This window comes from Arvicanthis niloticus, chromosome 7 (assembly GCF_011762505.2).
Source record: "Arvicanthis niloticus isolate mArvNil1 chromosome 7, mArvNil1.pat.X, whole genome shotgun sequence".
In the NCBI taxonomy this organism is placed as follows: domain Eukaryota; kingdom Metazoa; phylum Chordata; class Mammalia; order Rodentia; family Muridae; genus Arvicanthis; species Arvicanthis niloticus.
Window position 1 is genome coordinate 42764366 of NC_047664.1, and position 12371 is coordinate 42776736.

General features: G+C 46.1%; 1 protein-coding gene across 2 annotated transcripts in view; it reads left to right on the top strand.

Moving 5' to 3' along the window:
• Stx18 (syntaxin 18) overlaps nt 1-12371 on the top strand; it is an 89688-nt gene that overhangs the window by 67140 nt on the left and 10177 nt on the right. For both annotated transcript variants that reach the window (XM_034508589.2, XM_076938411.1), the window contains exon 6: nt 9214-9326. In XM_034508589.2, coding sequence (XP_034364480.1) covers nt 9214-9326 — 113 coding nt within the window. The remainder of the gene's footprint in view (nt 1-9213; nt 9327-12371) is intronic.

Consider the following 12371-nt stretch of genomic DNA (forward strand, 5'->3'; position numbering starts at 1 on the left):
TGTGAGTTCTCACCAAATCCTGAGGACACACTGTGTACCAGGGGGTGCTGGTCACCTCTGTTAGCCCACAGCAGCCCATGAGGCAGATTCTCTCTTCCATTTCCTGATGATACTCAGGTTCATGCAGTTAACAAACCCCCATAGTCTCATGGCAGCTGAACTGGTATCGAGCACTCACCAATTTCTCTTTCTTTTTTGTTGGGAGTGATAAGGAGACAGTCTGGATCTACAGTCCACACTGGCCTTAAACTGCCATTGACCCATAGTTTTTGTGTTTCAACATTTAGAGTGCAGGGGTTTACAGGTATGTGCCACCTACCTAGCTTCCCACCCTGTCCCTTAATGTCCCTATGAAGTGGGACAGTTTGGAGCTGTTTGACCTTGGTCTCTGCCCCCATACCTCCATCTTAGAAAGTTTTTCCAAAAAGTATCTTCACAGTGACCAGTGTTCCCATGTGACAATATGACAGAATGTAGTCAGGATGCTGTGCGTACTGAACCCACCCCTCCCTCTACTCCAACACCCATTTTGGCATGGTGGCTGCCAGTTTGCCCAGGCAGGACCCAGAGGAGCAGGCCTGACTCTGATGATGTATGTCTGTCATCTGTCAGTATGGTAAGGTGACCAGTCACTGGCTCTCACAGCCCCCAGGGAGGAGAGGCATGTCTGCCGTGCTGTTGCAGGTAGAGACAAAAAGAGGCCTTAGCACCTCCGGCCTTAGTCTTGCTATTAAGGAGAAGTTTCCTCTGAAGTCCACACTGATGTCATTCAGATGAGAAATGTACAGCATTACCCTAAGCAGAAGACCTTGGGGGAACAGCCCTCTGCTCTTAGGCTTTTTGAGATAGTCTCTGTACGTCTCAGGTAGATCCTGAACTCTGGACACTCTGCCTCAGCCTCCTAGATGTGGGTAATGTGGGAGTTGCAGGCATTTGTCACCACTCGGACTTTTTTCTAGTTCTTTCCTCATCTGTAGACACAAGACATCTTAAAACATTATGTAGTTGTATATGTAATTTTATGCCCCCTTATGCCCAGGTCTCACAAAGGTCAAATATGGCAGATTCAAGGCTATAGTGGTTATATCATAGCTTTTGTTTCTAAATTAGTTCCCAGTTCATCTGCTCTGGCAGGCCTGTGTATGACTTTGTTCTAAAGGAGCTTTGATTTTCTTGTGCCTAATTCTTGCTGACTTCTCTTCCCATGGAATCTTTTATACGGCCTGTCCTGTCCTTGTGAACAAAATTGTACTCATCCTTCTAGCCCAACTCAAATGTCACCTGTCCTATGAAGTGTTCTAGCTGCTGCCAGTGTTGTGGTTCCCTTTGTCTTGTTGGCAGTCAGGTACAACACACACATACACACTCACGCATGCATACACGCATGCACACACGCACACATGCACACATGCGCCTGTCCTTTGAGGAGGCCAGTGGGCAAAGTGTGTGTCATTGTCATGGGGGATTGGTGGTTGTTTCTCTCTGCTATTCTGTTTGGATTGCTTATGGCTGTCATTCAGAAGCTGACTTGACGAGTCTAGCTGCTCATGTTATGTAGTCTCATTGTCACTATCTCGTTTGTATGGTAAAGGAAAACATACCTGTTGAGGTGCAGCTTGATTCCCCACTGTAATGTCTTAAGAGTACAGGTGGTATTATGTGGTAGCTTTTGTTCTTGCAGAATAGAGATGCCACATCTATCTATCGTACCAAAGGGCTCTTATTTCACAATGCTGAAAATACTTTGCTCATTAAGCCAGAAGTATTCCCAGTAGACCATTCTGCACTTCCCTACAGTGACTATATTGTCTGCAAATGATAGCACTGTTATTAAAGGTACCTGTTTTCATCTACCCTGATGGCATTTTTTATTCTAAGCTGACAGTGGTACCTATTCCATGTTGCTTCAAGCTAGAGAGGGATAACTACCCTTGATCTCCCATCTCTCCGATTTTTTTTTTCTATAAGAATGTAAGTTCTTTGGAGGTGGAGACCACTCTCTTCTGTCTTTTTTTGTCAGTGCATTGATCAGAGCCTGCTACAAAGTAGATGCTTAGCCATTGGTTCCTGAGTGAAGGAGACATCCCAACAGGGCATGGCTGCTCACTCCTGGCTCATTGATTCTACAGAGTGAAAGCTTACAAACTAAAAATATGTGCGACAATATTGGATGTAGCATTGGCACAAGTGACTCTGTCATCCATCCCCAGTGGGTTTTAAATACACCTCTTTTCAACTTGATCTCCTTAAATCTCTGGTATTTTTGGGTGATTGAAGCTGAAGTGGCCATCACACACTCTGGTTGCATGTATTCTCATGAAACATCTGAGCTATCAGAACCATGTTCTCTCCAGAAAAACAGCTTGTGTATCATGAGAATCAAGACTAGGCTGAGACGCTTGTCTGTTAGTGCAGAGGTGTCTTTTGTATGGTCCAGCGAGTGTCAGATGCTCTTTGTGCTTTCCAGCTGACCTGGCTCTGAGGTTTGCAGGGTCCAGGCCATTATTCAAACCCTTCGCTTTTCTGGGACAGTGTTCATATGAGTAGAAACTTTTGGGAGCATTCTCTGTCTCAAGGGAATCTAAGAAGAATGAAAGCTATTTGTTAAAGATTATAACTTCAAATACTGAGCCGATTACAAAACAAGGTCAAGAGTGGATAACTCCATAGTCCCTGCTGAGTTCATAACTCTAGCTTGAAGCTGTGATATTAACATGTCTTACCACCACAGATGCTGAAGATGACTTTCCTAAGGCATTCAGAAGACGTGTTAGTGGCCCAAGTACGGCTTACTCGGACAGTGTAGTCTATTGTTGGACTGGAGGGATGTTCTTTTTCCAGATTTCTGTTTACATGGGCTCTGTGCCATGATGATGCCTTTCTACAGGGAGCAGTAGGCCCTGCCCCAGCCCAGGCCAACACATATCAAAAAGCACTGGCATGATCTGTGGCCACACAGGCCCCTTACATCCTCTGTTAAGTGTTCCCTGCTGTCAGTACAAAGGAGGAAGATCAGGCTGCCTTTCTTGTCTTTTATAGAGGATAGCAGTTCTCATAGATGCATGGCTTCATGTACTGAACTATGATTTAAAGAGTCTGTCATTTATGACTCCAACCTCTCTCCTCAGCAGGATTGTTAGCCTGCTGTCATTCCCTGCCTTAGATCCTGCACATAGTGAGAGTTCTAGGGATGCTGCCAGTGTTTGGAATAGTGATGGAGATGGAGATGAGGACAGAGAGAGATGCTGTGTGATAGAGGACCACAGTGGTGATTTGGCCTCATCTACTGTTTATGATGGGGACCTCGTCTGTTGCCTAGAAGGAGAAGTTGCAGACTGGCCTATGGGCCAAGTCTAGACTTTCAACTATCTTTGTATGGCCTTCCAACTAAGCATGGTTTATTGTAATTTAAGAGCTCTATAAACCAAGCAAGAAGGATGTGAGTTAGAACCTAAAACGTTCACCATCTGTCCTTTTGCTATGTTGACTCTGGCTTAGAGCAGCCCCCCCTTAATGTGAAGGGCCACATTTTTGTAGTTTTTGCAGTCCACCAGGGATTGATGTGTAGTCTCCTGTGCATGACACAGTCATAGCTGTGCCCCAGGTGGCCTGCCACAGTAGTCAAATGACACCAAGCTACTCTATACCATGTTCAGTGAGACAAAGGCACTGTCGGAGTTCTATGCATCCTTGCCCCCTGTTTTGTATTTAACCCAGTTCTTTTTTTTTTTTTTTTTTGGTTTTTTTGAGACAGGGTTTCTCTGTGTAGCCCTGGCTGCTGTCCTGGAACTCACTCTGTAGACCAGGCTGGCCTCGAACTCAGAAATCTGCCTGCCTCTGCCTCCCAAGTGCTGGGATTAAAGGTGTGCACCACCACTGCCCTGCCCTTAACCCAGTTCTTAAAAAAGAACTTTCCTAGTAAGTGGTAAATGCCCAATTAATACCTGCCAGGTGAGTGTGGAGTTACTTTAGGTAGAGTAAGCAAACTCTACTTTTCCTAGGACTCAGAGGTCTCCGTCACTTAAATGCCACTTTGTACTAGTGCACTGGGATGTGTGTAGTGAGTGTCTCTGCTGTCTGTGTTGGTGTGTAAAAGACAGAGCAGCCCTTCTGGAATGACTTTTCTGTTTGCAAAGTGTGCTTTCACACTTTTTTTTTTTTTTTTTTTTTTTTTTTTTTGCTTCAAAACCAAGAAAATCTGTCTCTTTCTTTCTTGTTCTTTTACAATTTCAAATATAACCCAAAGGCTTTTCAAAGCCAGGGTCCTGTGTTGATCACAGTTAGACAATGTATGGCCCTTAGTTTGAAAAGTACACTGAAGTGAATCAGGGACACAAACGGATCTTTGTGGTGACTTTTTTTTTAATTGCCCCCCCTCCCAAGTTGCCTCTAGCTAGCTAATTTGTAATTTCCCTGAGGATTTCAGTAGACATTCTGTGTATAATTAGAATCTGTTTTTATCACCTTCAAAAAGTGTTCAACTTTGTCTCTGTCTGCTTCTCTGCAGCCCTTTATTTATTTTACATTGAAAACTGGCACTGCCATACTCCTGGGTGATGGGCATTAAATGAAATGTTCAGTCAAGATGCAGTGCAGCCCATCCCCTTCCTGAACCAAGCAGTCCTGAAACCAGGAGATGGGTAGGGTAAAGGTGAGTGTCTGTGCTGATGAGGAGCCCTGCTGCCCAGGCAGGATATCAGGGAGGGCTGCGGTCAGAGAGGCAGGGAGAGGCATGCACAGATAACTATATTCTCTCCAGGAGGAAGAGTGGTGTTAGAGCTGAGGGTCTTGGCCCTCAGCTGATACAGAAGGTGCAGAAAGCCAGTTTTCTCATTGTATTGAAAAGAGAAAAGGCCAGGATATTTAGACCTTGTAATAGGGGTTAGAATAGTTTTCAGTTCCCACAGTTCAGTCTGGAAGTCAGTGTGGTGTGTGTCTGTGTGACCGTGCACAATGTGAGTTTTCTAGATCTGTCCACTGGGAAGGCCTGTGAACAATAATACATACACACACACACACACACACACACACACACACACACACACACACACGTTTCTAAGTACCACTTCTAGGTTTGAGAGACCAGGCTTTCTGGAGAAATGGCCTATTCTTAGGCTTGATTAAGGAAACTGAAATGAGCCAGGGACATTTCTGTACTGTATCAGGAAATAAGGGAAGGATGACAGAATGGCAGATGTGTCTGAAGGTGACAGCAGCTGCTCTGAAGGGCTTTCTACTGGCCATATTGAAGACAGCTGGAGTGAAAGCTAGAGGAGGGTAGCAGGCTTATAGCCCAGTGAGTGGTGATAGCTGCTGCTGTTATTTAGTCTGTGCAACAAAGTCTGAGTGGTAGGAGTGATTATTAGGGGCCAGGTTGCTCACTGTCCCAAAAGCTGAAGGAAAAAAAAAAGCCAGAATGATCTCTGGGTTGGGAATGGGGATGAAAAACAGCAAAAATAGCTTTATCGATAAGGAACCAGGTGGGAGCTGGGTCCTAGGCACTTCCTACTGGGTGATCTCATTTCATCCTTATAAGTACCTAAAAGGCAGAGTTTTCCCCATTTTCTAGATGCTGAGATGAAATATATCCACAGTCACACACAGCAAGTAAGGAGCAGTCTAGAATCAAACCCATGGTTGTATCCACACCTCATTTCAGAATGTCTTTTTCATAGTGGTTACTCAGCTCATGACTTCAGGACACAGACTCTTAACCTAGGGTTTTGTGTTGCTGACTGCCATCTCCAGCAGTCCATGGATTCAGCGTCTGCTTAGCAATTAGTAAGACTAGTTTGACACAAAATGTTAAGCAGTATTTCATTTTATAATTATACTAATACACTTAATGTTAAATACAGACTAGACCCTGTCTGTTTCTAAAAAGGTCTCTTTTGCGTTTGTTTTGCAGTACTGGGATCAAGCCCAGGACCATAGGCATGCTCAATGAGCACTGTGCCCTGAGCCCTGCTTCCTGCCCTTAGTTGTTTTTATGTGGCCTTCCTTTTGCTTAACATGTCTTATAAAATGTAACTGTGCTTCAGTGTTGTGGTTTGCTCTCTGCTGATGAGGACGTTGCCCTGTGTGCACACACCATTGCTTTCCCTACTGTGTTGGTCGGCATGGGTTGTCCTGAGTTTTTTCTGTAGAGTAAGGCTGCTGTGACTGCTGACTGTTCCATGTGGACATGCCTTTCCCTTCCTCTCTGGAAAGCACTTCAAGGTAGGTTTGCTTTGTTACAGTGAAGACACTCTTGGACTCAGTAAGAAATGGTGCCAAGCTTTCCACTGGTAACAGCATTTACATAGCATCCAGCTCTGCAAGGCTCTGACTCATCCTCATCCTCCCCAGGATTTGGTGTGGATCAAACATACTTTGACTCTTCCTGTGGGCGTGCAGGAACATCTCACTGTGGCTTTGGTTTCCGTTAATCACCTGTTCATGTGTGCTAGAGATGAGTTCTATATTTCCTTTGGAATATCTGTTCAAGTTTTTCCCACACTTTGTCATTCAATCATTTGTTGTTTGCTAATTTGTGTAGGAGTTCCTTCTGTGTTGACACAGGTCCTTTGTAAGGTTTCTGCTGTTGACACTTGTCTCCTTCCTTGTGCTTTGTCTAGTCAGGCTCTGGAGGGCATTAAATGAGCATCTGTTCTGTATAAATACCCACTTGTTCTGTTAATGTTGGTTAAAGAGACTTTCTTCATGGAATTGATACAACATGGACTCTGGAGCTGGGACCCTGAGGTCTTGTTTCAGCCTAGCTACCCTGTGGCCTCAGTTGCCTTCTTTATAAGAAAAAAAAGTCATTTAATACCAGTACCTTATAGAGAGATGTTTTGGAGTTGAATAAACTTGTCTACATTTACTCTCAATAAGGTGCTTAGAGAAAAACTTAGAATATCCTAGGTGCTCAGCAAATACTAAGTGATGTAGGTAAGCCAGGCCCAGTCAGCATGCATTGACTTTATCCTTTTACTCACGGGCCGCCTGGCCTATAGGTGGAGACCGTATCATACATCTTTTCAGCACCCTGCCTGTAATTTTTATATTTTCATATAAGTTTTGTTAAAGCTGTTATGATGCCTGTTGTTTTATTTGGTGATGAGTGATTGATTTTTTTGAGAAGGGCTACACACTGTAACCCAGGTTGTCATATAACTCCTACTTGCAATCCTCCTGCGTCTGTCTCCTGAGTGTTTAAACTATAATCATGTGCCACTTTGCTTGGCTCTAGAGCACATTATTTTATAATTAGTTTTCTGCTCTGTTAGCCTTTTACTCATATTTATAAAGCATTCATTCAACAAGTGTTTACTGAACTGTGTTAGTTAGATTCCCATCTCTCTAACAAGATCTCCATGGCAGTCAACTTAAAAGGAGGGCAGTCGTGGTGGTGCCTGTCATTAATCTAGCACTCAGATGGCAGGAGCAGGCAGGTCTCTGTGAGTTCAAGGCTACCCTAATCCCATAGTAAGTTCTAGGCTTGCCAGGACTACATAGTGAAACCCTGGCTCCAGAAATTAAAATAAAATAAAAAATAGAAGTCAGAAGGAGAAAGTCTGTTGGGGTCACAGTTTCAGAGGTTTCTGCTTATAGTTTGCTTGGCCTTGTTGATACAGTCCATGGCAAATGACGCCTGTTTTTCTCATGGCAACACAGTTGGAGAACAAAGAGAAGGGAAGGATCAAGGTCTGCATGGCCACTTCAAGGGTCTTTCTTACACTAGCCCTACCAAAAAGGTTCACTCATTAAAGCCATACACTTACTGAGCCTCTTTGCAGATCTCAGTAAGCACTGCATACACGCACTAATCTAGCTAAGCAGCACACAACTCACACAGACAGACCTGCTCTAAGGAGGAACAAGTGCATGGAGAGGAATGGGAGTGCTTGTTCTGTAAGCTGGGGCCTGGACGATGGCTCGAGGGTAAAGTGCTTGCTGTGCAAGTGTCAGGGCTAGAGTTCAGTTCCCTAACACTCATGCACTAGCCAGGCAGGTGGTGCTCACATGTAATCTCAGCACTGGGCTTCACAGGCCAGCCAAGAAACAGTGAACTCAAATAATACATGGAAGGCAGGTATGCTGGCACACACCTTTAATCCCAGTACTCAGGGAGCAGGGGCAGCAGATCTGGTCTACACAGTGAGTTCCAGGCCAGCCAGAGCTACATAAGGAAAACAAACTAACAACAATAAAACTAAGGCAGAGAATTCTAAGGGAAGATTCGTAACATTCATCTCTGGCCTCTAGACATGCACATATGGGTGAGTGCACCTGTGTGCAACACACACACACACACACACACACACACACACACAGAGAGAGAGAGGAATAGGGCAACAAGATGACTTAGAAGGTAAAAGCACTTTCTGCATCACCCTAAGAGTTTGATCTTCAGAATCCATGTTAAAAAAAAAAAAAAAGAAAAGAAAGGAAAAGAAAAGAAAACAAAGATGCTATAGCACACATATATAGTCTCAGTGCTCCTACAGTGAGATGGGGAGGTGGAGACAGGCAAACACCTGGAAGTTCCCAGAGAAATGAGAGGGACCCTGCCTCAACAAAGTGGAAAAAGAAGCTGTATATACAAAAGTTGTCTTCTGACCTACAGACACACATGTGCACAACTAATGATAACTAATAAATAAAGCTTAAGTTTCAAATTTTAAAAATTTAAGAAAGCCTGTGAAGATCTCTAGGTAGCAGAGATGAATGTGCACCCTATGGGTGGGAAAGGGCAGAGGAGTATGAGAAGAGGTGAGAAGCTAAATGCAGAGCTTCCTGCCTCAACTAGCTGGTAAAGACTTGTACTCTCATAGTTAAGCTATCTCAAGATACTGCACGCATGCACGTGCATGTGTGCGTGCGTGCGTGCGTGCGTGCGTGCGTGTGTGTGTGTGTGTGTGTCTGGCAGTATTTTTGCATTATTGTAGAACTACTGGATTACTGTACACCCACTTCTAGTGCGGTGTCCTTCTCCAGAGCAACCTCAGTGCATGTAGATACTAAGCACTGTGCTGTGGCTGGAATGCAGAAAGCCATGTACTGTCAACATGGTACCTTCACACTAACGTGTGGTGTATCCATGTGACTCCTAGACCCCAGTAGAGGGGCCAGAGCAAAAGTGCACAAGTCACACGTGACCTTCTCTGTTGTCAGAAAGGGATCCTGTTTGGGAGGTGAAATAAATAACTTCCAAGTATTTGTCTTTAGATCTAAGCTGGAACCTGAGCCACATACAAAGAGGAAAGACTCCACATCTGAGAAAGCCTCTCAGAATGCTTCCCAGGACTCTGAAGAAAAGCCTGCTGCTGAGGAGTTGCCAGGTATGAATCAAGATAAAAGTCTTGCTTTGTGCTCCTTCCTTCTGACCTGTTGGCAAAAGTCCACAGCAGGGAAAGGCAGCAGTTCCTGACCCGCGGTGGGAAGCATAGATGCCCAAAGCAAAAGAAGCTTGGAGGTGGCAGTGCTTAGTCCGAGGAGTCACACGTTCACATGGACTCTGAAGAAAGGCTGCTTTTCTGTGTACCTGATGGGTGGAAACTGAGATGGCACCATTGAGCCTGCCTGCTAAAGCGGGGTGTAAACCTCCACAATGGAAGCAGGCAGCTGTGCTACCCCAGGATAGAGCATGCTTTCTCAGGGGTCTCCACAGCCAGGCAAGCCCTTGGGATAAGATGCAAGTATGGACTTGTATTTCTTGTTATCATAAACACAGTGATGTTCCTGACAGTCTGCATCAAATCAGAGTGTCATGGACTGCTTCATTATGTGTACAGTCCATGTACCTCTGGGTAGGGATGCATCACATCCCTGCAGACAGTGTATCAAGCAAGCAGGTTTCAGGTGGCACCACTCACTCCTAGCAGCTCACTGAAGCTGTGAGGCCTGAACATCCTTTCTGCCATGGCTATGGCTCTGCCAGCACTGGAGGGTCAGAGCCTCTTTTCTTTAGAAGACCCTGAAAGGCTCAGAGCTCAGGCTACTTTTCCAAGGTGAAAGCTCATAAATACTAGGCCCAAGATCCACTGGGATGTGGTCTGGCTCTCAAGCCCACCTCATGATTCCTTGCATTTCATAAGTGTTCCACATGCATGGTTCACCCTGGAGGATGCCCCTTGTGCAGTGGGAACAGCACTTTTGGAGCCTTTCATTGTTCCACACATTCTGAGTGACAGGCCTCACTCACATTGGATCTTTGCAGGGGGAGTGGGGAGGGGTGCATTATTGTGAGTGTTTTAATAGGTGAGAAAGCCAAGAGTCAGAGAAGTTATATAACAGCTCAAAGTCCAGCACTGAAGAAGCACAGCAGCCTTCCATGTGGGTGGTTCTATTTGCATAGCCTCAGCCTATTCCTGTCTCATAGCTTCTGAGGTGCAGTATGCAGGGGCTCTGTTTATCTCCTGTGCCTACCCAGGGCTTCCCCACAATCCCATGGACACAGCTCCAGGGAGGACAAGATGACCATCCTAACTACATTTACTGAAGCTGGATGCAGCATCCACTTCAGTCTTTCACCTACTCAGTAAATCCTATACAGGCCGGTGACAGCAGGGAAAGCCAGTGCTGACTGAGGGCCTAGAGGCAGTGCATCTCATGGAAAGATACCCAGTTGTACTGCTGACCTCAAACCTACATTGCACGATGTGCCAGGCCTTGGGCTGGGTGGTAGGAACTTCATAGTTAGTGGAAATGGCTCTTTTTTGGGGCTCATAGGGAAACACGTGAGGCCCATATGCCAGCACCCTTCCACTGTGGTGCCTGAGAGTGAGGAGAGAAGTGGTGTTCCTATGCTCTGCCTTAGAGTCCACATGATCAAAACGTTATCTTCTGACTGGTTGAGCTGTGAGCAGTTCTGAGCAGCGTGCAGGAGACAGAGCACATGTGGACAGGAGCACCTAGACCCTACACCCACACAGGCTCACTGGACATCACTCTGGCTGCTTAACCACGGGGGCAGGGAGGTCAGCACTAGTCACTGGGGCTTATTTCAAAGAATATGAACAAGAGAGTGCAAAGACAGCCCACAGAATGAAAAACTATTTTCATGGTACCACATATCTCATGAGGCATTTCCATCCATGTGGATAGACACACAGAGACTTCTCAACTGAAAGCTAAAACCACACCCAGCTGGAAAATGGGCAAAGGATCTGAATGGCAGTTTCTTTTTTAATTGAAAAAAATTCTTGTACAATATATTTTGATCATGGCTCCCCTCCTCTAACTCCTCCAAGCTTCTGCTCACCCACCCAACACCACATCCTTTCTCTCAGGGTGTCTTTAGGCAAACAAACGAACCAAAGTTGATTTTAAAAAATTAAGAAAACACACACACACAAACGAAAACCCTCCAAAACCAGAATGAGTGGCAGTTTCTTAAGGACATCTATATGACAGATGAGCATCCTAAAGGACCTAGCATCCATCACCAGTGAGCAGGGGGCACATGACAGCCTCGAGGTGCCTCACACCTCAGAGGGGCCAGCATGGAAAAGCAACATGGTGCTGGGAAGAGAGGTGGGAGGCATCTCCACACAGCCCACAGCTGAGGCAGAGTTTGCCTTTGGACCTCAGCATGGTGGGAATCCACTGGGCATTCCAAAGCTGAAGTGTGCCATGGAATAGCTTATATCTGAAAAGCTCTGACATGCCGAGAGGGGGCATGAAAGCTGGCAGGCTGGACAGGAATCTCTTGTCACAACCCAGACACAAGACACTTGCCACTGGGGACTGCCCCCCCCCCCCCCCCCCGTGCACACCCAAACGCACATAGAGCAGAGTGAGGAGTGCTCAGGTCACATTTTGGACTCTGCGGTCATTTAAGTGTGTGAGATGGGAGCTTGGTAACTTACAGCCCTGAGGCTGAGGAGCTGGGGGAAGGGGCCTTGCTGCCTGAGGTGAGTGTAGCTCCATGTACAATCTGACAGCAAGGTGGGGGAAGGGAGTCCACATACCTAAATGTGTTGGGCCTTTGGTGCCTGCCTGCTGGATGTTCAGGTAGAAACAGGGTGTTGATGGTGTGAGCAGGGAGACCTTAGGGCTAGGAGCTTAGCAGATCTTGGGAAACAGGCAGTGTGGAGCCCTACGCTGGGTGCACCTCTGAAGGAAGGGGAGAGGAGAGGAGGGGAGGGGAGGGGAGGAGAGGGGAGGGGGGGAAGGGGAGAGGGGGAGGAGAGGAGAGGAGAGGAGAGGAGAGGAGAGGAGAGGAGAGGAGAGGAGAGGAGAGGAGAGGAGAGGAGAGGAGAGGAGAGGAAAGGAAGAGACACAGGCCAGGCAGGCCAGGGAGAGACCTGTACCCTGTACCCAACTTTCATGTGCTGTCTGTTTCCTGGCTGGGCTCTTCTTTCTACCCCGACAGGGAAAATCCT